Source organism: Pangasianodon hypophthalmus, chromosome 9, assembly GCF_027358585.1.
Source record: "Pangasianodon hypophthalmus isolate fPanHyp1 chromosome 9, fPanHyp1.pri, whole genome shotgun sequence".
Classification (NCBI taxonomy): domain Eukaryota; kingdom Metazoa; phylum Chordata; class Actinopteri; order Siluriformes; family Pangasiidae; genus Pangasianodon; species Pangasianodon hypophthalmus.
The window spans coordinates 9,863,816-9,891,725 of record NC_069718.1 but is presented as its reverse complement, the minus strand read 5'-3'; the positions used below and the strand labels follow the sequence as shown (position 1 = coordinate 9,891,725).

General features: G+C 37.7%; 1 protein-coding gene across 1 annotated transcript in view; it reads right to left on the bottom strand.

Annotated features, from left to right (window-relative positions):
- Positions 1-4,926: 4,926 nt before the first annotated feature.
- The window catches only part of nr3c1 (nuclear receptor subfamily 3, group C, member 1 (glucocorticoid receptor)), a 37,106-nt gene continuing 14,122 nt past the window's right edge, over positions 4,927-27,910 (bottom strand). Inside the window, exons 3-9 of the mRNA XM_026918772.3 lie at positions 16,787-16,950; positions 14,958-15,074; positions 13,708-13,986; positions 11,672-11,816; positions 11,037-11,167; positions 8,874-9,031; positions 4,927-6,816 (exon numbers count right to left, since the gene is read on the bottom strand). Coding sequence (XP_026774573.2) covers positions 6,664-6,816; positions 8,874-9,031; positions 11,037-11,167; positions 11,672-11,816; positions 13,708-13,986; positions 14,958-15,074; positions 16,787-16,950 — 1,147 coding nt within the window. The 3' untranslated portion in view covers positions 4,927-6,663. The remainder of the gene's footprint in view (positions 6,817-8,873; positions 9,032-11,036; positions 11,168-11,671; positions 11,817-13,707; positions 13,987-14,957; positions 15,075-16,786; positions 16,951-27,910) is intronic.

Sequence of the window (27,910 nt, the reverse complement as noted above, 5' to 3'; positions counted from 1 at the left end):
AAATCTTTATCCATGAGACACATGGTGCCTGCTGGGCTTTTTGTTCATAATTAGTTTATAATAAGCAATTGTTGGTTGGTTGTCGTTTGCAAATGGTCAGCTCTTTCAGCTCTTTTATGTGAACACTGAGAACCATGCATATGTCATTTGGGTTTCTTCTTTTCCCTTTGTTATAGATGCAGGCAATGACATTACTCTTGTTGTGCAATTTAATTAAAATACGTCTAGGGAAAACTCGTTTCAACATCTGAGCTGTTTGTTAGTGTGTGTTTGACTCTCAGCAGTGTTTATGAGGCTGACTGACAGGGAATTAAACTTCTGCTTGTTGAAGATGTATTGTATGCATTCAAGCGTATTAGGGGAGGTGATTATCAGTACAAATTAAAATTAATCTTCTTAATAAAGTGCATACACAGTAACATGAATGCAGGGTTGCTCACTGTGTGCACATTTGCATTGCCTTGGTTACACAGAATCATTATACAGAATTTGTACAGTGCAATGCAAAGAAAAGTTATTTTGTTAGCTGTTTGTTGGAGAAAAATTCAAAAACTTTGTACAGTTTAGAAAAAATGTAAATAAGCCATTTAGTGGTTGAAAGAGTCAGCTCTTATTGGTGAGCTACATGATCTGACTCACTGAAAAGAGCTGGAATTCCCATCACTAGTGGGTTGCCAGGTCTATGACACAAACCTAGACCAATAAAATGGGAAGTACAAACCAGCCCAAAACTCAAATTCTGCCCTTTCTTTCTTTTCTTTAACAGTATAAAAGGCAAACCAAATGATTATTTACTTATATGTTGAGTTTTGATAAATGGCTGCATAAAGTTGTATGCAAAAGTTTGGGCACCCCTGGCCAAAGTATTTTGTTGATTGGGGAAATAAGTACACACAACCTCTGCAGCACATTATTTTAAAATATCTTAGGTCTGCAAATGTTAATGCACAGTTATATGTGATGAACTTAAAAAAAAAAAAAAAAAAGTAATCGTGGCATGAACAGAAGTTCAGACACCCTACTAATTCAGTACTTAGTAACACCCCTTTTGGCAGTTATCACAGCTTGCAAAAGCTTTTTGTAGCCAGCTAGGAGTCTTTCTATTCCTGTTTAATAAATTTTCACCTACTCTTCCTTGCAGAATGCTTCTGGTTCTGAGAGATTATTAAGCTGTCTTGCATGCACAGCACGTTTGATATCTACCTACATATTTTCAATGATGTTCAGGGGACCATGAGGGCAATTCCAAAAGGTTCAGCTCGCATTTCGTGAAGTAGTTTATAGAAGCCAATCTCTTTCAATCTCTTTTTCAATCTCTTACTTGACTGACTGTGTCACATTAGCTTCCAGAATTTGCTGATATTTACTGCAATCCATTCTTCCATTTGTGCACCGTACATGTACAATGTTTCCCCTTGCCACTGGCCGCCACACAAGGTGCTCTTTTCTTCAAATGCTGCTTGTTTTTTTCTCCAAGCAAAGCTGTGGTGATTGTGGTCAGAGAATTCCATTTTTACTTCATCAGTCCACAACACTTGTTTCCAAAATGCCTCTGCTTTATCTAGATGTTGTTTTACATGTTGTTTCCTTCTGAGGTAAGCTTTCCTTCTGATGACTCTTACATGCAGATTGTGTTTGTGCAATTAACACTGCAGAGTAGAACAATGCACCATCATTCTGTGTCAGTTAAACCTTCCTGCAGGTCCTTAACAGGGGTTTTGCTTTGCCTTCCTGCCAGCATACGAGCAGGTCTGTCTGAAAGTTTTCTTCGTCTTCCGAACCTTGCCTTGATTTCCAGAGTTCCCCTTAATTGTCATTTCTTAATGACATTTCAGACAGGAGAAATTGCGAGCTGTAAGCACTTTGATATCTTTTTATACCCTTCTTCTGCTTTGTAGGCATCAATTAGCTTCATTTTCAGACCCTCAGTCAGCTGCTTGGAGGAGCCCATGGGTGTTGTGTTAGCACAAGGTTTGAACAGTCAGAGAATTTATTTTGTGGCACATACCACAATTTCTATATTATTTTTTTTTCTATTTTTTAAGATTAGTAAATGTACAACAACTGTACATTAACATTTGCAGAAAAATGTTATTTCTTTAATCAGTTAGATGCAGTGATTCTATTTACCTCTTTACACTTCCAAAATCAGTAAAATATGTAATTTGGCCAGTGGTGCCCATCCTTCTGCATACAACTGTATGTGCATTATTACACTAATGTTTATAAGACACGAATACTGTCAGCAGAAAAAAACAAACCTACTAGATTTTCTCTAAGGGACAATCATAGAAAGTAGAAAGTGCTTTTGTATTTATAAATAAATGTTACCAAAAGATACATTTCTGGCAACATTTTGGTTGCATCCCAAAATGTTTAATTTGTGAATTTTTGTCAATTTCAAAATGGAGCCCTGTATCTGCACACCAGTCAGGCCAGTGTAATTACAACCAGTAATTTGGGGTTTATCATTTGAGAGATGAAGACCAATGTAGGAGGTGGGAATTGGCAACTTTTTAAATTGTGGCAGAGAGTTTACACGGAACGCTAGAAAAAGGTGGCAAGGACGATGTTTTTCAAATTTTTAGCTGTCCAGCTTTGGTGAGTCTATGCCCACTGTAGCCTCAGAATTCTTGGTCTGCTCACTGTGGCTGTAAAGAATGGTTATTTGAGTTTCCGTAGCCTTCCTGCCAGTTCAAACCAGTCTGACCATTCTCCTTTGACCTCTCTCATCACCGAGGCATTTCCGCCTGCAGAACTGATGCTAAGTGGATGTTTTTTGATTTTCAACCCATTCTGTGTAAACTCAAGAGACTGATATCAGCAGTTTCTGAAATACTCACACCAGCCCATCTGGCACCAACAAACATGCCACGGTCAAAGTCACAAAGATCACATTTCCCCATCCTGATCTTTGATGTGAACATTAACTGAAGCTCTTGACCCATATCTGGATGATTGTATGCATTGCACTGCTTCCATACGAATGGCTTATTGGATAATTGCATGAAAGTGCAGGTATGCAGGTGTTCCTAAAAAAAAAAGACGGTACACGGTGAGTGTATAGTGTATTGTGGAGGTGAATTTTTGGATAAATGTACAGAAATGTCCTTCTAATTCTATCTCAATTAAAGTTAAATGGCTGGCAATCAACCTCAGGGTAAACAGCCTCACAGAACATGGCACCTTTGGTGACAGATCACTCAATTTTTAGGTAAGCAAATATACTGGTACAGGTAGTCTTAAAGTAAATAACACTTCATATTCTGTTGCATATCCCTTACATTTTTTTTTTATGGCATTTGGCAGACGCCCTTATCCAGAGCGACTTACATTTTATTTCATTTTTACACAACTGAGCAGTTGAGGGTTAAGGGCCTTGCTCAGGGGCCCAGCAGTGATAGCTTGGTGGTGCTGGGGATTGAACTCCTGACCTTCCGATCAGTAGTCCAACGGCTTAACCACTGAGCTACCACTGCCTTACTTACAATAACTGCATCAATCCTGTGACCCACTGACAAATTGACAGTTCTGATCAAACTGTTGCATTTTTCTTTTGTTTTGCTTTCCCAGGGTTCTACTGCATCTTCTTTCAGATGTTTGTTTTGGGTTTTTTTTTCCCATCAGTCTCCTCTTCAGGAGGTGAAATGCATGCTCAATTGGGTTAAGGTCTGGTGATTGAATTGGCCAGTCTAAAACCTTCCACTTTTTTCCCCTGATGAAGTCCTTTGTTGTGTTGGCAGTGTGTTTTGGGTCATTGTCTTGCTGCATGATGAAGTTCCTCCCAATTAGCTTGGATGCATTTCTCTGTAAATTGGCAGGCAGGATGTTTCTGTAGACTTCTGAATTCATTCTGCTGCTACCATCATGAGTTACATCATCAATAAAGATTAGTGAGCCTGTTCCAGAAGCAGCCATGCAAGCCCAAGCCATGACATTACCTCCACCATGCTTGACCAATGAGCTCGTATGTTTTGGACCATGAGCAGATCCCTGCTTTCTCCACACTTTGGCCTTTCCAACACTTTGGTAGAGGTCAATGTTTCTGTATTTCTTTGCAAATTCCCATCTGGCCTTCTGATTCTTACTGCTAATGAGTGGTTTGCATCTTGAGGTATGGCCTCTATATTTCTGCTCTCTTTCTTCGAATGGTGGATTGTGATACCTTCACCTCTGCCCTGTGGAGGTTGTTGGTGATGTCACTGACTTGTTTTTCTGTTTTTCTTCACAGCTCTCACAATGTTTCTGTTATCAACTGCTGCTGTTTTCCTTGGCCAACATGTTTGTCATCTGGGTGTTAGTACACCAGTGGTTTCTCTTCTTTTTAAGGACATTCCAAAAAATTGTATTGGCAATTCCCTCTTTTCTCAGCTTCAAAATGGCTTGCTTTTCTCCCATAGATAGTTCTCTAGTCTTCATGTTGTTTTGTCCTGTTTAACAACAAATTTAGTCTTCACAGGCGAAACCCAGGGCTCAAACCAAGAGTAGACATTCAGCGCTATTATTTGTTTAAACAATTCATCTAACAGGGTACACCTGGGCAACAGGAAACACCTGTCAGTCACATGCTCCAATCTGGGTTTTGATCTCAAAGCCAAATGTCTTCATTGTATAGCAAATACAAAAGAATTGGCCTTGCAATTGCGATACTTTCAGAGGACAGTTATATATCAGAAGGTAGAGTAAGACTTTATTGAACAATTTAAGAGGTAGATGGACAAAAACCAACAGCTGAAAACCTGTCCACCGTAATTCCCTTCACTGTGAGACTTGGTGACACTGCGTCGCTTTGAGGCATGCTGTCCTGCTGCCAGAACCCTTTTTCCATCTCTGGAGAAAGAGCTTCAGCTTTGTGCTCCTAGCTTTGATTTCTGTTAAATGGCTGCTGATAATCTTAGAGAACTTGGTGAATAAAGGGACATTAGATATAACGTGGTCTTTTTATTCATGTATTAAACATGTAATAAGCTTTAACAGAGGAAAATGAAAATATTCCATCTTTTTCTCCAATTCCTGCTCAGCAGAACTCTTGACAACTGTTAAGACAAGCACAGTTTTGCGCGTCTAAAAATCAGAAAGTAATACACATTTTGGCACAGAAAGAGTAGAATACAACAAATACAGGCTTGTAGAAATTCCCCGAGAAGTGAGTATGAGGCTAGCATGTTGCTCTTTATCTGAGAAATGGACTGAGCAAGGTTATTACCACAAGGGTTAGTTAGACTGATTAAACAGCAGAGCCAGGATAACATATACGAGTATGTAAGCTGAGGCAGGTGCTGCAGGTGTGTCTGTGTGTGTGTGAGAGAGAGCTCTATAATGATTGTACTGTATTTCATTCACTACAGTTCAGTGAGTCTGTCTGTATTTGCAAGATGATTAATAGACAATTTATTATTCAGGAGTGAGAGTCTGTAATATTTAGTTTGTATGATTGGCTTTTTCCTCCGTACATCAGCTGTCAGCAATGACAACACAAAAACAAAAAGACCAAAAATGAGCATAAATCATAAGCACGATTCACATTGCATTAATTCATTCCTGCACCATTCAACAAATGACAAAAGCAAATTCAACATGGCTCTCTGAGACAAATACTAAAAACACAAACTCCACCATGCACACGTAAACCTGCAATCTTTCATGTCGCCCTTTTCTTTTAAAGCATTTAAAAGGAGTGAAAAAGTGCTTAAAATTGCATTTTAGTCGACAGAAAGTCCAACAGGCCAATGTGGGAAAGATGTGGATTTTGGATCAGACTCCTAAATTTCGCAGTAAGCAATAAGAATTACTTTAGTTCACGCTACGTCATCATGGAGCTGCCAGGAACAAAAATACGGCCATGTTGGTTAAAAGGAAAATAAACTGCCAGTGCAAGTGGGTATAAAAATACAATCAAATATAATATCTAACATGATGGATGCAGAATGCTCAGTATGAACTGTTACAGAAAAGAATGGCTAAAATGGGACAAAGCTCAAAAAAAGGCACATATTTTCCCTTTTTGCTATAATTGTATAATTGTGAGATTCAGTAAAGCGGTTAGCAAATCATGAGCATTAAAATAGAAAAAAAAGATATGTCTTTTTTAAGTACTCAATTTCTCCAACTTCAAGCAACGTCAAAGCCATAATAGCTGTACACATTACTGAAATGATTCATTCAAACAAGATGCATATCAGATGACATAATAAATTTGTATTTTTGACAGAAATTAAAGATCTGAAAATCTAAAACACATGTATACAAATTGAGCATATTGACAGTAAGTGCTATGGTGTTGCTTTTGCTCCGAAAAGAAACCCCCAGACATTGTGTAGAAACAGCTTTACTACTTATTGTAATGTTGAGAATCAAACACCTGAGACAACATTTATGGTATTTTTTTTTTTTTCATCCTCCATTCTGACTGTATTCACCATCAAGTTTCCTGTCGTTTACCCGTCTTTAAACTTGTCCATCGTTGTTCTGTGCTGGATCAGTTGCATACTGTTCCCCATCCATCCCTAATACCTGATCTCCTCCCCTCACAAGCCCTTCATCCACCTCCACTGTGTCTCTCCGTCCCTCTGCGTGGTTCATGAGGAACGCTTGGTGATGTGGTATAGCTTTAAGGCATGTTGTCCCGCTGCCGAAAAAAGGTGGGTTTTTTTTCCTTTCTTTTCATTTCTGGTGAAAGAGCAGCGGCTTGACGCTCCCGGCTTTGATTTTTGGCAGCTGGTTGCTGATGACCTCGGAAAGCATCTCAGGAAACTCCACGCTCAGTGACTTATTCACAAACGTGTAGAAGCAGAAGTTCATCAGTCCACCCACCATCTGGGGGAGAGCGAACGAGAGAGCAAGAGAGAGAGCGAGAGAGAGAGAGAGAATGAAAACAAATGTGTGTATGTATGTAATTATGGACTAATCAACGTCTAAATGGCACAGAGGTAACTATTCATTAAACAATATCACTGATTAAAGTATCGTCAGCATTTTTATATACAGAATATTGTTTTGAGAAATTAGAGACTAAAATAAGCCTAATTTGCAATGAACTTCTGGCTAACATTTAACAAATCAAATATATAGAGTCACTGATTTGTTCTTTGTTGTTTGCTGTATTTTCTTCATTAAATCATCAGTGTGTGCTGTATTACAGCTGGTTTAAATCAAGTGCAGCTCTGTGTTGCCATCTAGTGCTCATTATTACTAACTACCAAAGAAAGTGTAAGAGGTTTAGGGTGTTATTACTTTAAAATATATTTATGAAACCCAGCACATTTGAAACTTGACTTCTCTGGTCCAACACACTTGATAATTACCTGAATTGTAACAGGTGTGTTAGAGCGTAAAAAGCTAAGCTCAAACTGATACTGTGGTTCTGATCTATACATCAGGAGTGTGTGATATGGCAAAAAAAAAAAAAAAAAGATCATATCACAATATTTACATTTCTAGAATACATGCATCACAATATTTAGGTTTCCTAACAAACTGCCAGAAAAATAGTAGTGTTGCATTTAAAAACAAATTCAATTAAAATAAATTAAATAAAAATTATGAAATGATTACATTATATTTTTAATCACTATATTTCTTAATATTTTACCAACATTTTATTTATTAATGTATTAATACATTATATTTTTATTTAATTATTTCAATGATACTTTATTGAATTATTTAATTTAATTTAAATGAACCAATTTAACTTTTTATTGTAATGTCTGCAAAAATAAATGAACAAATGTAAAGGATTTTTTTTTTACAGTTTTAAAATCATTTTACAGTTTTCTAATTTTTGCATTTATATATAATCAGCTCATCCAAGTTTGTAATTGTTATTATTATTATTAAAAAAAAAAAAAAAAAAAAAAAAGATATCTCAGAAAAGTGTATTGTGACATAATTCATCATGATATTGATGTTCTCTGGTTGTGTCGCTCGGCCCTACACTACATCATGCCTTTTCTTCAGATGAAGCAGCTGGCCTGATGCACATCGAATGCGTGAAAACACTTTACATTTGTGATACTTGAATGATTAATTATAAACAGTATTGAATAACAAAGATGATGGTGATGATCACGATCATGACGATGATGATGAATAAACACCATCATTTTTTAAATGCTTTACCTTCTAAAGAAGAAGAAAAATGTACACAAATTGTCCTCTCAGCCCAAATGTAGTCGATCAGCCATGACGTGTTTTTTGTTTGACTTTTGATTATTTATTCCTGCTCTGGAGCTCTGAGGCTAATGTTACTAACACACAATGAATGTCTGTCACCCACAATAATTGATGTAAACATGTCGAACATGTATATGTATATGCAGACATATACGTGCTTGGACTGACACTGTTCATCTCATTTCTGAGCAGTTGTGTACACCAGTACGGATTGCTCATATTTAAAAATGTAACTTCAAACTGAAACTATATTATCACCTGCACTGCTTTCAGCTTTCTGCTCCTATTCTGTCTTCAAAACGTTGAGATGAGGGCCAGGGGGGAGGTGGAGGGGGGTCTGATCTCACACAGCTGCTATCATTACGTTACAGTGGTGATGTTTGTAGATTACAGAAAGCCACACTGTGTCTCAAACCACAATTGACGTTAGTGAAGAACTGGCTGTGGCTTGAAAACATATTTTGGCTGAGACAGATTTCTTTTACATGCTCTCTACAGTAGCCTAGTGCAACACTAAAGAAACAAACACACAAGACACCAAACATCCATCTATGGAAAGATAGACTTTTTGCCTAAAATCTAAACAGGTTTTGTGCCTAAAATCACCTTAAAGCTGGGGGAATCTGATTTCAGATCAGCCTTTTATCTGATGTTTTGTGTCTTAATTGTATCTAAGCGCAGAAACACAGGACTCTTACGTCGTGCATGGAGTCCAGTAGCTTAGTGAGCTGGTAGAATCGTTGCCAGTTCTGGCTGGAGTTCTCTTCCCTCCTCACAATGGCTTTTCCCAGTTCTTTAATATATGACATTCTGATCTCGTCGAACACAGACTGGCTCTTCAGACCGTCCTTTGGCACTAAACAAGAACAGCAAGGCATTATTTTACATAAATAGGGGAAACTTGAACCAAAAGCATTGCGCACTAACATACATGATGCCTGCAGGTCTGTTAGTGGTCTCACAAAAATGTACAACTTCCACAAAACAAACAAGCAAAAAATAAATAAATAAACCAAACAAAAAACCCGCACATTTTTGGCAATAACTAGTCCAGCACAGTTACATGCACTTACACACAGCTGGGTCTACATGAGTCAGTTAATATTCATGTGTATACCACAGCGCATGTTGAATTCTCAACTCAGTAGTGCTGTAATGCAAATCACAGGCCTTTAATAACACACTCGCTCTAATATGTTATCGTTACTATAGTAACAACTTGCGAGACTTGTATAACGGACGCACCACATAACCAATACTTAATAACCTAGTATTAATTAGGCATTAAAACATTGTTTAAAAAAAGTCAATTTTTTTGTGAGGAGACGTTTATTTAGCATGTTTGAAAGGAGTAACAGTCAGAGTCGAAGCTGTAACTTTACGTTTTCCACCACAGTAAAGTCTTCATGACAGGGATTTGTGCTTTATGCTTTCTCAGTAATGTGAAATGCAAAGCTGCAGGGTTTTTTTTTGTCTTAGAGTAAAAAAAGCAAGACCGCAGATAAGTTGGTCAGAGGTAGCTGCTACAACATGTGATAACAGGAGATTTTGTATTATATATATATATATATAAAATACAAAATCTATCTATCTATCTATCTATATATATATATATATATATATATATATATATATATATATATATATATATATATATATATATATATAAATTGATAAAAAAAATAAGAGTAAATTATAGTATTTGGCAAATGATCAATCATTCAGTCAGTCATACTTATTTATAAAGCACATTTAAAAACAACAGCTGTTGGCCAAAGTGCTGTACAAAATTTAAGCATATACCAAAAATACAAAAGTAAACATAGAACACAGCAACAGATAGTACACTACAGCTATGCCACTGCGCTTATTCCAGAGCTGTGGAGCGGCCACTGAAAAAGCACGACCTCCTTTTGATTTCAAGCGTGTCCTTGGAACAATCAGCTGAAGACTACTAGCTGATCGAAGTTCCCTGGAGGCATTACAGTGGAACAGAAGGAGATCGGAGATATATGAAGGAGCCAGTCCATGCAAACCCTTATAAACAAACAACAATGTTTTAAAATGGATACGATATTTAACTGGGAGCCAGTGGAGAGAGATCAACACTGGTGAAATATGTTCCCTCTTCCTTGTTCCAGTTAACAGTCTAGCAGCAGCGTTTTGAACAAGTTGAAGACGTGACAAAATAGACTGTGAAACACCCAAGTACAATACATTACAATAATCTAATCTGGATGAAATAAAAGCATGTATTACAGACTCCATGTCTCTTAATGTTAAGAATGACATTTATAGACCTCCCAAGCACAAATGGTGGTGTAAGGAGGAATAAAACTTTAAGACATGCTGTTATTGGAAAGTAATCAATTCCTGCTTCGTGTCAGGTCGCACTACACCATTCTGTCGTTGATTACTTTCCTATAATAGCACGCCTGTCATGTTTTATTCCTCCAACAATTTGATCAAATAGTACAGTAGTGTTGAGAAAATGGAACATTTTATAACGTGTGTATGTACTATGTAAATGTTTACATGTAAATATAAATAATACATTTCAGCCCATCATTTTCTGTATTTCTTGTCAGTTTTCTGAAAGCAAATTTAACTGTTACCCATCACTTTACTCCGTTTTTCTGGTTGCAAACTGAACATATCTATATGCTTTTTTTTCTGCAGATATAAGAGTTTACAAGCTTTGTATAATCAGACTGTTCTTGAAATCTGATATAAATGGTACAATTCATCGCATGACCGCTTGACTACCATGGTAACTCAGATAATCCGATTATCATGTGCGTGTAAACAGCTCTCTGTGTAAGCAGAGAGCTCAGAGGCTTGTGCTGTGGCGGGTTGCTCACCTGTGCTGAGCAACAGAAGGACCTTCATGCACAGGTACTCCTCATTCGACACCTGCAGTCTCACAAACTCATTGGAAATCTTCAGCATCTGTGCACACTGGTCACCCATGTAGGGCATTTTCATCCTCTCCCTGCACACACGTTCACAACACTGCAGTTACTCTCCTGCACCTGACTCGTGTTTAATGGAAAGTGCAACAATACTAAAATGAATTTTATGGATTACAGAGATGATTACGTTCAGGTTATTTGGAAATAAGTGAAATAAAAGTGTTGATAAAAGCGAATGGTCTTTGTCAGTGTGACACAAAAAGGTGAATTTATTTCCTGTTCCATTCCCTCCATCCTGTGCCTTTGCAAACATACACCTGTCCTCAGAAGGACCCCAAGGCACAGGAAGATATGTGAGTGTTTATTTTCAGAATTAATTATTATATTGGTAATGTTGATTAAAAAAAATTAAACTAGCTATAAAAACTTATGAAAACTTCATCTTTTACTAGTCATTGTCCTCTCATCTTAATCTCAGTGATGTCAGATAGTTTTAGAAAAACACTAAAACTGGCCCTGGATCAGCACAAAAAGGTCATCTACAGTCAGACCAGAGTGTTGGAGAGATTGGGAGGTGTACATACTCATTGATCACCAGGTCTGGGGCGAAACAGAGCATGTTGCCGTTAGACTGCTGGTAAGATCTCCAGCCCAGACCAAACGACATGAGGAAGAGCCAGGAGGACTGGAGCAGAGTCATCTGATCATCCAGGTGAAGGTTCCGGAAACCTAAAGACAGCAGTCGTTCATGAGCCTACATGACACTGAGGTAGGGCTGTGTTTTACATCAGAATTACATCAGAATCAGTTTTTAAATCACAAGAGCAGCAATTTCAGTTTGTACCTGCATCACCAAAATGTCATCTCTCCAAGAGCGTAAATTAAACGCACTGACACTAAGCGCACTAAACGCCTGTAGATGAGTTCAGCCACTCAGAAGCACCAAACACTGCGTATGAAACCAATGCTACAAAAAAGTGACTGGGTCAGCTGTTTTATTTTCTTCTTGAAGCATATGCAGCATCCTGTGGGCTTGTGTTCTGGTCTAATGTTGCACAATAGGGCTGTCAGACTGAATTTCACTGAATACTATTGACATTTTCATAATATTAAAAAATTAATATTTAAATATTTAAGTAGTTGATTTCCAACAGGCACTTTTTGGAAGATGTTTTTGTGTGTCTGACTCTATAATCTATAGGACAAGTAGTGCACAGGGTCTAAAACACCATTACGTTATACTCAGTATTGAGTAGTGAGCATGTATACTGAATAGGAATGACTTTTAATATTTAGCCTGCTGAAACTGAACATACATAACGGGTCACACATGAAATGTAAAATATTGCATTATCAGTGAAATTACAATACAAATGTGCATACATATTTACACATATTTATACATTTTGACTTTTTTTTTCCTTACAGACTGACCCTCAAGTCAGTGTTTTTGCTGTTTTTCCCCACTTCCTTTATTCTAAGGCTTCTAACTTTGGAACTTTAAGAGCTAAAACATCAGCAAACAATGAAGTTACTGCAAACATTATTTAAATTTTAAGTTTTATGCCTGAGGTTTACACAGGTTATTAGTTCTAAAACAGAGGAAACAGGACAGAAAAATGCAAACAAATTGCATTCACAGTCACTGAGGGTTGAGATTATTTCAGCTTGCTCTGTAGATTAGATTCATCATTAGAAGTAATAAAGAAGAAATAAAGATTGTTTTAACGTTGGCGATGAAGGGGTGATTTTTTTTCGCTGTAGCTTTGGCTGTATGCAGCCACGTATAAAGTGGGACGTCCTTAAAATAGACAAGTTGTTATTTTTTTTTAGTTACGTTACAATATTGGAATATTGGCAATGAAATATTTTGATTCGACCTGCTGTAAAACTGTCCTTTTCTCTTTTGCCCCCAAGTTGTAAACTGAGTGACTGAAAAGTAAAAAAACAAAACAAAAAAACACTTGACGTTGGTCTTATTTTGGAAGCGCTCCGCTTTTTAAAAGCGCCCACATTCCGTCTGCTTTCCAGTTGCTTCCCATAGGACGCCGTGTAAAATGTGCACAGTGGTAGATGGAGGAAAAAAAAAACGTGTGAAAGTATAAAGTGTGAAAGCATCCTAACAGGAGTCTAAACAGTGATACAAACAACAGGATCATTTCATCGGACCGGTTCATATGCAGTTTGTAATTATGCTTGTGTACTTTGTAGGAGCTAAGATAACTTCTCCAAATTGTTCAGCTCTACAATAAAGTCTCAGTGTCAATGCTCAGGTAAAACTCTGCCTAACAATAAGACTAATAACGACCAAATTTAGCTCTTTAAGGTTGGATAATAATAGAACGGTTACATTCATGGTTTTAATTCATGCCATTTTTAATCAAAATGTCTACTACATTGTGTAAGTAATGATAGTCCTAATGCACTATTTGGGAGAAGGGACACTTCAGATATTAACCACTGAATCACCTGAATAATTTTTAAATGCAACATCGTGAGCCTCTGTCTCCACTGACCAATCGTATCTGCATTTACACTACGTTTTCCTTCGATCTACGGCGTAGTTTCCTGTGATTGCTCCTGTGTGAGCTGAATGATGAAGTGTACGTGTCGTCAGTACCGGGCAGTGCTTTGGCCCACTTGACGGCGGAGATGAACTGGCGTCCTCCCAGTCTGTTCAGGGTGGTCATGAGCCGTGTGGAGGTGTCTGTGACTGTGCTGTCGTAGCCGGCGTAAATGGTCTCGGGCTCGATGGCTTTGAGCAGCGACAGCATGGTGGGCACCAGCTGCGGCATGGCTTTGGGAACCAGAGCTCGCACCTCAGGCATCGGAGGAGGAGACAGCTCGGCCGTGTTCGCCTGCTGTACACACTTCATCTTCAGCTTCTTGGCTTTACGTGCTGGTGGGACGAGAGGTTTTTCGTTAATGTGTTTTCAAACAGGCTAGTCAAAGTGGATATGTCATATTTCGTGAGCTTAGTATGATAAGGTTCTCGCTGGCTTAAGAATAAATATATCTTGTATATATAAATATGTCTAATAAATAGGAGATTTAAATTTATAATACTAAGTTTACGATTTATCCAAACTGAAGGCTTGAGACTTGATCCCTACAAGCTTGAACAGAGATAGTCCTCGCTGCAGAACCCAAAGTCCAGGGGGTGGAGCTGTATCTGATCCAACTCCTCCTATAACCCCTAAGCCCTAACCCATAGAACGCTATACAACAAGAAACAACACATTAAACACACATATCCAGTCTGAAATACACCCCATCCCTGGACTGTTGGCTCAACTCCGCCTAGGAGGAGGAGCTGGATCAGGTCTGACTCCACCCCGTGGACTTTTTGCTCTGCAGCAAGGTATTCTTGTGGCTAAACATGGAGAATTCATTCATACTTTAACATTTTCCTATTTTTATTTACTATCTCTGCTGTAATTAAGATTTGTGTTGCACAATAGGGCTGTCAGACTGAATTTCACTAAATACTACTGAAATTTTCACAATATTTAAATATTTAAGGAGGAAGATATTGGAGGATGTTTTTGTATGTCTGAATCTACAATCTATAAACTATAATCTAATGGACATGTAGTGCACAGGGTCTAAACCACATTACATTATACTCAATGTAGTGAGCATATATAGTGGATAGGAAAGCCTTTTAATATTTGACCTGCTGAAGATGAACATATATAACGGGTCACACAAGAAATGCAAAATCAAGCACTAAGAAATATTAAAACTATTTACGTAATGAAATTTTTTTTGTTCTTATGTGATATGAACGCATAGAGTAAAACCACTGCTAATGTTCACTCTGTCTTTGGCAATATAACATTAACGCATCATAACATCATCTAGTTTTACCTTCCAGGTTCATGCCAGCCATGAGGCACTTGCGGAAACGGCACGCGGGACAGTTCTTCCTGCGGATTTTGTCGATGATGCAGTCATTGCGCCCCGCGCACAGGTAATTGTGTTGCCCTGTGAGGATTCAAAGTAGTGCACATGGCATTATTTTTAGTCAACAAACCAGGGACACTTGTTTATGATGGACAGCTTTTACTGCTAGTGTCAAAAAGCAGCACAAAAAATAAAGAACCTTTATTTCTTTAATTTCAGCATTTCTAATTATGGCAAGAGGAGACAGACAGAAACCAAGGCTGTCTTATACCAAAGCTGTTACTCGAACACAGATTTGATTCTTATAGCAACGATGATTCTCTATTTAAAAATCTCTTTCAGTTTTTTTCACCAGTCAAGTTGTAACTATGTGTCATGTCACACCTAGCTTGATTAAAGTACTAATGAGATGGGCTAAAGATTTCCAGACACATGTCTTTTATGTAATGCTGCTGCAGAACATCTGTAGTAATTATGAGTTTACTATTAATGTAATTATAAATTACAGAAATAGGAGTGACTTCACGAATTATGCATGTTTAGTATACTATTTACACCTCATATATGTATTTAGAAATATTTATGCATATTGTTTTATTTACAGATGGATCTTGTTTTATTTTTAAAGATTTTGCAACAGAAATACCCCAAGCATGTTTTTTCTCCCCTCTAATATCTGATCATCCATCTGATATCCGATCTGGTGTCATCTCTAATAAACATCTCACTGACCAAACCAGCACAAACACAGCACACATGATTGGCAGTTTTATTTTTTTGCTTTTTGGATGCAGTGCCCACTTTACAACACATTAAATAACAAGTATTGTTTCATCAGTAACTTACAGAATGTGTTTTTTGTAGATGAAATAAATAATATTTTTGACATCTACATCCAAATGATACACACTCTCTAATAGCACGCTGTAGAGATGCATTCTGAATCTAACAGAGAAGAACAGCATGGTCAAATCAGCAGCCAGAGAATCTCACTCACACACACACACACGCACACACCCGCAGTGACACCATGCTGGTAATCTCGTCTTAACATGATGAGGCTCAGAGAGACAGTGGAGACAGACATCAGCAGTATTTACAGAGTTTAGTTACCATCTGCGTTCTGTCCTGAGCACCACCCTTCAATTCACACAAAACTAATGAACAGTACATTGAACTGTCTCCAGACAGATAAATAATGCCCTTATTAATATTCATGTAAAGTCTACAACTTTATTATAATAAATGAATAAAAGATGGCTAAGGTCACGGATTCGGTACATGATGTAAGTCACCTCAGAACAAAAACTTTTAATAGACGGCTTTATAATTTTGGCCAAAAAAAACCCTGTTAATTTCATTGCTGATTGGATTAAAAAATATGGTTGTATTTTAACCTACATGTCAAAACAGAATAGTTATCAAACTTTTCATCAACATTTCATTCGACATCAAAAATGAAAGTGTTTGTGCTGGTCTGGGTGATTTCTGAGACAGAGACAGCAGAGATGAACCAGATTGTAAGTGTTGATCCGAGTGTCACGTCAAACAGTTTAATTTCTCCGAGAAAATAGTGACTGATAACCCACAAACACAGAACAAATTAACATACGCACATTTGATTCATTTTCTGTTCACCCAAGGTGCTGATATACAGGCCGTGTTTCACACGTCTTCCTGTGCTCAGTGGAGAGTTTGAGTGTGCTGTGGAGGCTGTATGATAGTGTGTGTGTGTGTGTGTGTGTGTGTGAGAGAGAGAGGTGTTACTCAGTGGTGTTACACAAGCCTCTCACCTTCCACGGCTCTTTTGAAGAAGACCTTGCAGCTGCCGCAGGTGAGTACTCCGTAGTGGCAGCCCGACGCCTCGTCTGAACACACCAGGCAAATTTTGTGTGTGCTGCTGGCCTTCCCTGTGCCTGAGGACGTGGCAGTGTTGGCCTCAGGCCTGGCAGTCGAGCTAACACACACACACACACACAGAAAGAAAGAAAGAAAGAGAGAGAGAAAGAAAGAAAGAGACAGAGAGAGAGAGACATCATTATGCTTCTCAGGTATGATCAGCCCAGAAGCATGATTTTTGTAGTAATTTATTTAAATAAAATTTTTACTCATGCCATTGAAGTCTTCCTTCCTTTCTTTCTTTTTTTTTTTTAACAATGGGTTAAAGAAAAAGAATACAAATGTAGCTAAATTAGCAAAACAGAGTCAACTGATAAACAAACAAACAAATAAAGGCAAGTAAATAAATAAATACATAATTTAATAAATAAGTAAATACACAAGTACATAAATCAAAAGATACATAAATAGATACGAGTACGTAAGAAAAGAGATTAAAAAAACAAACAAATAAAACAAAGCATGCAAGAAAGCAAACAAACAAATAAATAAATAGGTAAATAAGTTGTATGGAAGCATGTAAATAAATAAACAAGGAAATAAATAACCAGGTGCATAAATAGATAAGTAAATACGTAAGTAAAGAAGTAGACAGGTAAGTAAGTAAAAAAGACATACAAATAAATATATAAAGAGCCACTTCCACTGCCTTGTACGAGACATAGGGATGTTTCCCATAGGGTTTTATTATTTAGATGTAAAAATGTCATTTAAGGTAATATAATATAAAAAAATCTCACTGTAAAAATTGCACACCTAAAAAAAAGTTGCATTAATTTTACATTTCCTATATGTTGCTATTATAGTTACTTGTGTTTATCTTCAGGAAGATCTGATAAAATACTGTTCAGCTTTTTTCCATTCGTCACCTCTCTGTTTTAATAACTTTGAGTCAATGATAGAATATTCTTAGCTTTTAATGTTGGCTCATTTGAACCATCTCCAGACGCAGCACTGCTGGACATTTATGCTCATCATCACAGAAACCCATTTGCTCTGCCTGGGAGAGAGAAAACCGTCACCCGCACAGCCTGCCAAATCAGGGAGCTGTGAATTAGCTCTGACATCTGGACACACTGAAGTGTCAAATTCTACCCAAAGGTCACTTTGGAGATGAAACCGCGATGTGGGTGTTGGTGTGGCCACCAGGGGGCGATGAGAGCCTGCAGCGTGTGAGCTGAGCCCTGCCCTCCGGCCACAGTGGCACACAACTGACTGCACAAAGCTCTATCAACAACCAACAACGCCCCCATACATACAGAGAGAGAGAGTGAGAGAGAGAGAGAGAGAGAGATAGAGGAACAGAAATACAGAGGGCAAACAGTGTGTGAAACGGTGCCTAACGGACGGCCTATATGCAAATGACGTGCAGCAAAAACAAAGAAAAAAACAAACAAACGGTACAGCCATAGTGCAGTCTGATATCTGAAGAGCTGGCGTTAAATCTTATTTTATGTTCCCATGTCTTGCAGGTTTGTCTTAGTCGCTACTAAATAAACGTATCACTGTTTCACAGTTTCTATAAATGTGCACTACTGTTCTACTGGCACACTGTTACTCTCAGCCTCAGACGCTCTGCCCACAGGGAACAGACAGTCTCATACCTTCTTCTAGCCACAAGCTTCACAATCATTCAATCTCAATGGTTCTCCACGCTTGTGTACATTAGGGGTATAACACAATGACACAATCTGCATCTGTATCTCTTTAGTGTATCTGTTCAGGTGTACTGATACACCAAGCTCAAATTTGACACAAATTTGCGATATGATACAGTGGTGCCTTGAGATAAGAATGTAACGCAATGGCTAGCTTTCAGTTGTGTGTCTCAAAGGGGCGTGTCTGAAACCCTGGGCCTTTTTCCCATTCTGCCCTCAGAGTCACGCAGCTCTGTAGCCCTAGATGTGTTTTTGAATCCGGGGCTCTTCACTACCGAATATGAGTTTCTCAATCGCTGGGTTGATCTTTTTAACCCAGATTAAATCAGCGAGGAAACGCTGCTTGAATGCAGCAGAGCGTTTGCTGTGCTTGTGTGCTGCTTCATGTTTTGTCTAGAACATAATGTCGGTGCAGATGTATAGATGTGCCTGTGGTATTAGCATTGGTGTATTGTTCACTTATTTGGTGGATTTGGCACACTGAAATGCTTCAATGCACCACTCACTGGAAGTGCTCCCGTAGACCAGATGGTAAAGATTTGGTGCTGACTGATGCCATTTTCTTGAGCTAACACACTAGTATGTTAGTATACTAGCATACTGACTGATGACAAAACAGCGTGATTAGGACAACGCTACGACACACTGTAAGGTTACACCATGAGTGTCTGCATTCAGATTTAAACCTGAAGTGGGCGGGGACTAATCTGGATTTTTTTTTTTATTTAAAGATGAGCCCAGCCACTATGCTCCTCGAAAAACTTGGGGGGGGGGACGACGACAAAACAAACAAACAAACAAACAAAACAAAACAAAAAACAGCAGTACTGGCTCTGACAGTTCCTCAACCTCAGCTACTTCCTCGACTCCAGGTCATAATCAGAATTGGTCTCAACTAGTTTTTTAATCCCGCTCGTGCTGGTATTATTTTTGTTTGTGCCTTCCTAGGATATTTTCTAACAAACATAGTTGGTTCTACTTCTCAAAATACAAAACAAACTTGTAGCCTAATTTAAATCACTGCAACCCTGACCAGGCAGTTACTAAAGATGAATGAATGAACATTGTACATTTAATGTTAATAAACATGATCTTTCTTTATTTTCTTTAATCTTTAAATCTTATCACTCACATGATTGAAAGTAAAATCCCGTGGGAACCTAGTCTCGATGCACACCTCTAGTTTAAACCAGATGCCTTTAAAAAAAAAAATAAATAAATAAATAAAATTTGTGTATGTATTTGTATCTGTGTAGAACTCATTATTATACACATTTCTGTGTGGGAAAAACATCTGAACACAACAAGACAATGAGCTTTTCACAGCATGACATGTCACTGGACTGAAAAAAAGCTCACAGAATCCACTATTTAAAAGTTCTTTAAGTTTTGTTTGAAGCAGTATGTGATGAGTCATCCAATAAAAAAAAAAACCCTGTCTATTTAAGGTACAGTCTAAATCTTATATATGTTCACATCCTCAAGTCCTCAGTTACATAAGTGCAGGTTTATTTTCATGGAGCAGCCCTGGGTGTGAGTCAGTGCTGTGATATGTATGCTCTCGCTAGGATTTTAAAGCAAGACAGGCAGCAGGTCTAGAATCGTTTCAGTCAGTTCATAGAAATAGTTTCATACAAAAACCAGAAGGTTTCTGTAGGCAGGACAGAGAGCGCCGTGCACAGCTAATCAATCCCACATACTGATCTCATGGTTCTGAGGAAGACCGGTCTCAAGGTTTTCACATTCTTCACATTCTTATCACATTTTTCTAATTTGGGGCAGCTTTTGTGACAGAGATTTTCCCTTTCAGTAACCTAATTCTGAGAGTAAAGTCAGAACTTTGGTGCTCTAAGGTGACACAAGGCCTTTAAAGGGCAGGACATTTGTGGTCAACATAATTAATCATCACTTAGTGTTGGCCCAGTAGTCTCTAGAGCGGGATTTCCTGTTTGGAAAGCAGGGAAAACTCTTGATGGTGGGTCTTAAAAGGCAGAGGTACGTTATGAATTACACTGGATACTTGCAGGTGAAATTTTGCTTAACTAGCTAATGCCAATAATTAGCACCGACATCTTGAAAAAGCCTATTAGGAAGGCAAATATTTTATTTGCAATTAAGTGCTGAATGTTTTGGACAGCTTGGATAGCTCCTGCAAAGCACAAATTGTTAGGTAGAAAAGTTACATCAGAGAATTTAAGAACAAATGAAACATTTTGATCATTTCTGAATTTAATGAAAGGTCATGTTTATTTAATAGAGCATTTTATGAAAAGTTGTGATAATGGGACATCTTCAAGAACTGAGGGCGGGGCTTATTTGATTCACGTGCTGTCAAACTGCATCTTTGTGTTTGTCTTTCCAACACGAGTTAGTGATAAATAGTAAAAATCAAACAGTGGATTCCAAACTTCTTAAGGTTGTATTTTATTCATTGTTTTGTTTCACTTTTGTTTCACTTTTATAGTTTCCTATCGTTTTGCTTTGTTTACTTGAATGCAGAGTGTGGAAGACGTATGTTATGGCCTTGAGTGTTGAGTAAAAGAAACAAATTCAACAAACGAATGTCGCTGGAGATGCTCTTTCAATAATGAAACAGAGCAGAGGAAATGTTTGATATGCTGTTGCATGTTGCACGGCATTATATACAGGGGCATACTGAAGAAGACCCACACAAAGAGGATGCGATAAAAGCTGAACCTCAAACCAGACAGAGTTGGTTTTACCTGGTATTAATACATTTCTCAGTAACTCATGGCCAGAGCAGTGTATCTATACCAACAACACAATTAAACAAAACTGAATTCTGTCATAGCGCTAAGGCTGGGAGATACAGTACTGTAGTGCAGAATATTGCATAATTGACCAATAACATTAAATATAGTTTTGTCCCAGAATGCTCCTCTAATCGAGAGGTTCTCAAAATCTAGTCCTTTATAATCTTTTCTAGCTCCCAACACAACAAAAACAGGAAGTTACTGGGTACGAACTTGGTTCTTAGTCTGTTAATATTTCCATAGTTTCAACTAGGCCAGGGCAATGTCAATCTTAATACTGTGATAATTTGTACATGGTATGTGAGATACTGTAGGTATTATCAGTATTACAGTTACATCATTTCTCAGAGTAACAAGCAGCTCACTGTACTGAATGTTTCATTTTCCCTTCTTTTGAAACAATCATATTGCTCATACAATCATATTATTAAGCATATTACAAAAATATTACTAAATAAACATATCATTGTTTCATCATTGATTCTACAAATGTGCAATATTTTCCCATTCTGTGTCCTGTGTATCTTTTGTACACTTTTCTAGCCCCAAGCTTCAGAATCTAGAAGGCTTCAATCTGATTGGCTCTCCATACTGCTGTGTATACAAACTTTCGAATGAGGTTTTTAAAAGTTATTAAAGATTTGTGTAAGAATCAATAAGTGTTAATCAAATTGCCTCTTTCTGTGAAAGTAAGCAGGTTTGGGCCATGTTTATTCACTAAACATACCAGACTGCTAGAAGTCTGCGAATGCTAGAAGTCTGCGAATGCTAGAAGTCTGCGAATGCTAGAAGTCTGGCTCACTTTGTTAGCAAATCTAAATATTGTGATGTTGTAAAAATGTCTTCAAGTGTTATGATATCTTTTTGCCATATCGCCCAACCCAAATTCCATCTCCAGTCAAAAAGTTTAAATGTTCAACACTATATAACAAGTAAGTTCTCAAAAGCACTGTGAGATGCCAGGATGGAGATCGATAAGATCCTGACGACACACCACTGAGAAGCCATTGTTCTGCTGCTTTCTTGTGTTAGAATATTGCATTACAGTCAAAGTCAGTTTGGAAATTATAGAACAGAGACTGGCGCTTATAAATAGACCTGCAACAATTATCCATGTTGGCTCTATAATGATAGTAAAAGGTTATAAATAACATAACCCGCATGGCTAGGGACATTTGTCACATACTGGAAATGACTGAACAAGTAGCATTTAACAGCTAATAATGCTCACTTTTTACGTGTTCAGAGACCACAGCCATCTAATATAGAGTGTAAATTTTTAAGTAAATCTGATCTACATCTATATATATATCTACATCTCTCTCTCTCATATATATATATATATATATATATATATATATATATATATATGTGTGTGTGTGTATGTGTGTGTGTGTGTGTGTATATATATATATATATATATATATATATATATATATATATATATATATATATGAGAGAGAGAGAGAGATGTAGATATATATATAGATGTAGATCAGATTTACTTAAAAATTTACTGCCCTGCCGTTCCAATACTTTCGGAGGGGCCTACTTTCAGTCATGTCTTTCACACTTAAAAATTTACTTTAAATCACTTAAACGTTTAACGTTTATAATCTACATACGTGTGGCACACATTTAACTCCTGTGGACTGTCAGCACGATTCAAAATATAGCCCAAGCTCTGCTTAGAGCACCATCTGTCTGATCACATGCCCCAGCAGCAGACGTCACGGCCTTAACACGTCTGTGCGCCGGGAGCCACATATTAAACACTGGACGCCATGAGATCTAGGTTAATTAACAATTTCACCAAACAGCGAGACAAAAGCCTGACTCACAGCATTGCTACTTTGCCTGGTCATGTCTCTGTGTTTGTTTTACTCATAACTGAGTGGTAACTGAACTGAACCACCGCCTTCAGTCCCTACATGAAAAGAAAGACACTGCTTTCCATGTGTGCAAACTTATGCACTGACAGACATGCCCTTGCAATCTCCGTTTTCCATAACACCAGCTGCCTTCATTTCCTCACAAAAGCCAACCATTTGGTGGCTCAGATCATTCTGAGGTGGTGAGAACCAGACGATCTTTTTTTTTCCTTCTTTTTTTGGCAAACCACCAAAACCTTGCCGAGACAACAACAGCTGAAGCGGTGGCTGTGTTCTGTACTACATCCGACTCTGGAATCTCTGTATTAAGCAGAGAGCTACTGTTATGGTTACTGCTATACTGTAATGCTTACACAACAGTAAAACACTTTAACTGCTGATTTTATAGGCTGCACTTCGCATTTAATACAATACAGGCAGGACAGACAGATCACTTTAACACGGCAGCGTCCAACTGACGCCTGCAAAAGACCTCGGTCTCCACGTTCGGTTTATTTTATAACATCAGGCCACGCTTTTAGTTTCACAAGCAGGACGATATGAGTCACGTTAACGGATTTTTGAAGGCGTCATACGTTTGGAAACTGGTGTACCCTCGAGAGTGATCATATTTGCAGTCTGTTTTTTTCCACTCTCCATATCTCTGCAAGATGCAGTGCACCAGAAAAGGAGGAAATGGTTATTCCCTGAAGTACACACAAAAAAAAAAAAAAAAAAACTCAAAAATAGAAACATTGTGTTTTTGAATTTACTTGGACATTACTATGATGGGAACTATGTCGAGTCTAATGAATAAAGTGTGACTGCGTAAAAATACTTCAAAACATGGCAGAAAGAAATAAAGAATTCAAAACTCCTTCTCTGTCATGTCATTTGGAGGTAAACAGTTTGGCTGTTATTACATTATTATTATTATTACTATTACAGTGAGCTTTTAATGACAACTAATGAATTTATTTTTGGCTTTGATTAATTTTTAAAGATATTATAGTTTAAAGTTTAAGCTGTTCCCTTTGAAATACGTTAATAGTGTGTCTGTCAGTTTGATTTCTCGCTGCCACTGGTGATGTCACAGCGGACGTTACAGCTGACCAATCAGCAACTCTGCTTCAACTTCATGCAACGCGTGTGCACACTGTAGGCCTCCTTCTCTCCTACACACTCCCCTTCTTGTTTTGTCTTTTCTTTCATCCTGTATTCTTTTTTTTTCTATTTCATTCTCTCTTTGCCATCTCTTTCTCTTTCTCTTTTCTTTCTTTCTTTTTAACTGCTTTGTCAGCTGCCACTGGCTGTACAGCTGACCAATCAGCAGCTCTGCTTCAAATTCATGCAACGCATGTGCACACTGTAGGGCCTCGTTCTCTTCTACACATTCTCCCTTTTCAATACTTTCACTCAGTCTCTATTTCTCTCACCGGGGATGTCGCATCTGGCTGCACAGCCGACCAATCAGCAGCTCTGCTCTTGTCACACCTTCTTTTTTGCGTTTTCTTTCATCCTGTTTTCTTCACTTTTTTCTCTGTCTCACTTTTTCTCCCTCTTTCACAGTCTTCATTTTCTCTTTCTGCTTTTCTCATTTTCTTTCTTTCTTTCCTTCCTTCTTTCTTTCAAGCATTGTGTTCCTACAGGAAATGCAAACTCTTCTTCTTCTTCTTCTTATTATTATTATTGCATTTTAATATTAGATTATTATGTTCTACTTCCAGCAACTGAGGAGGATTACAGTAGATTATGAGTGATAATCTCTGCTATCTATCAGTGGTATGTTTTATGGTGGAGCGTATCGTGCCATGCTATCTCCCCTGCATCTACATTATTAACATCCTGTATCTGTGTGCAGGATTCCCATAGCAGCTCATCACTGAGGGCCGGTATACACTCATGTCACTCAACAGTGTCAGTGGTCTTATCCTATTCCCGGCCTCTTCCTCTTCCGCTTTCTACTGGTGTACGGTCTCTAATCTCTGGGATTTTGAATGAAATGGCATGGTTTCGGACTCTCCACTTCCTCTCTTGGCCCGCTTATTACACACTTCAGTATCTGACGCATGTCAGGATGAACATTTCCCATCGAACAGTCCCCAATGTTCAACATGGATGTTCTTAAGGCTATGTGAGCTGACATTTTATTCACAGTTTGTTCTTGTCACTGTCGTATTTGAAGATAATTTGTGAAACATTATTACTTATTAACTTATTACTTGTGAGAAACATTTGAATTCCTTTAAGATAAAATAAGGAAGACGATACCAACAATACACTCTGTGGGTTTTGTTTCACAGACGTTTCTTCCTTATTACAAGTAACTAAAATAGTGTATGCTAAGATATTAAAATCATAAAAAAATGTTATCAGACAAAATTTTGCATTTGCGTATGTGCCCAGCCTTTGTCTTTATCTTTTTTTAATCACTTTATTGCAACTTTTTTATTCCATTTATAATCTTGTGGCACATATCCTTATTGTGTCACAATATTGTAAAGTTTTTTTTTTCTCAAAACAAAAAGGTAACTGTATAAACATATAAAAATTAATTTGCCTTTATAAACACATCCATCCTCTTTCCTACCCTCTAAATAGGTTTTTACACAGAAGCCAGTTTCATTATGTAAATAATCAGACAAATTTTCATAATTACATGATCATAATTACGGATTCTCATCTCATAATTAAGAGAACTAGGTCATAATAAAAGAAACTCCCATAACCATGACTAGGTTTAGAAAATTTCTCTTAATTAACCCTACTAACAAGAAAGTTTTTTTCCACATAATTAAGACGTAGTTTCTCATAATAACAAGGTTTACATTAACATAACTTACTTGTTCATAGTAAACACTTTCTTTTTTAATAATTATCACTTCTCCTAATAACGCAAAACATTCTCATATCAGTGAAAACAGTTTCACTACAATTATGATAAAATGTTCGCTTTAGATTTTTAGTTAATTTCTTTGTATTATATGGAGGAAATGGGCTTGAACTGCTTTTCAGATCCTCTCATGTACAATATTTAGGCTGTGTCTCTTTTCTAATTCAGGGCACGTTCCTTGGTAAATCTTTGCCTGTTTTTCCTGTCTGTTAAAAATCTGCCAGAGGTCAAAGAGTCATGGAAAAACACTGACTACTTCTTTCTTTTGGTTCCTTTCAAAGAATATTTTCATAGTTTGTGCATTTCTGTTCATTCAGCCTTGCGTTTCAGATAGTTATCTCGTGGCAAAATAGTTTTGCACTCGACTCTAGATGTGTGTTTTTGTGTTTGTGTGTTTGTGATAGCTACTTTATCTTTGCAGTCTTAGCTGAACCAACGCAGCACAAGTCTGTTTGTGCGAATAGGAAAGGCAAAATTCCCAGTAACCAACATCTACATGCTTAACTTTTGGACTGCATTTGCATTAAATAGTTAAAAAGTTCTTAAGATGAAGAAATCTAGGTCAGCCTTATGAAATAACTGGGTCAATGAAATGCATTTGCAGCAAATACACACTGTATTTCCTTCACTTTGAGTACTGTACTTTGAGCTGGTAGAAATGGCAGTTTCAACGTCAGCCAAAAAGATACGGGAAACCAACAGTGCATGTACACACATGCATGCGCATACAAAATACACACACACACACACACACACACACACACAAATAGTAAAAACATCTAATGGGCTGCTGTGCTGCCAACCAACTGTGAAGAAGAAGGGAAAGCAGGTTAGACGAGTGACAGCCGGACTCTTTGGGCGGTCCACTAACACCGTGCTGATCAACAGCCATCTTACACAGAAGACACCAAAATAGCTAGACTGGACACTGAGTCTAATTTCCATTCCTTGAGGAAACTCTCGAGGAAGAGGAACCAGAATCAAAAGGGAACCCGTCGTCTTCAGGGTGACACCAGATAGTGGGGTTATAAATCATTACCCTTCCACAACTGTATTTAAAGTTAAACAGTACTAAGCGTGTTCAAATGATGTTCAGTATGAGCAGATTGTGAATAAGAGTCGTGGGATGTCTTTACGATTACAGCAGAAGTTCTTAGCTACATATCTACAGTATCAAGGTGAGATTTCACCTAGACTGGGTGAAATTGGGCATAAATTGTTTTTGCGAAATCCAGAACTGCCAATCCCAAAGAGGAATAATGTGTAATCCTGGTGGGAAAGCGATCTATCCAAAACACTTGTCTAAGGTAGAAATCGTAGTGCGCATATTTACAGGGTTTTACGGTAACCACCGGGTGCCTGTTTTAGTTAAAATGTAGACACTAGCAAAAAGTACTTTTTTTCTTTACTTTCTACATCTTAAATAAAGTGTGGATAAAAAGTACCATTTTTGTCCAAAGTTTTTCAGTGGAATTCCTAACAAATATACCTAATTCATGTTAACTATATACGTGTATAATGTGGGCTAACATAGCGAACATACTTTGGTAGGGTTTATTCCACATGAATGAACTCAAAGCATTCTCCATTTAGCTTGGCAGAAAGCAAGGCTGAATCTGTCAAGTGAGAAAACTGTGATGAAACTAGAAATGACACACTTAAGGGGGCGGCGCTTCCAGGGGTTCAGTTAATATTGGAGACTTTAAAGCACTTGCGCAAATGCAGATTCATATGTCGACTGGCTCATCTGACATTTTTTTTTAACTGGGTCCAGGGGGAGAGTTTTTGTATATTATATATATTATATTTTTGCGTGATAACC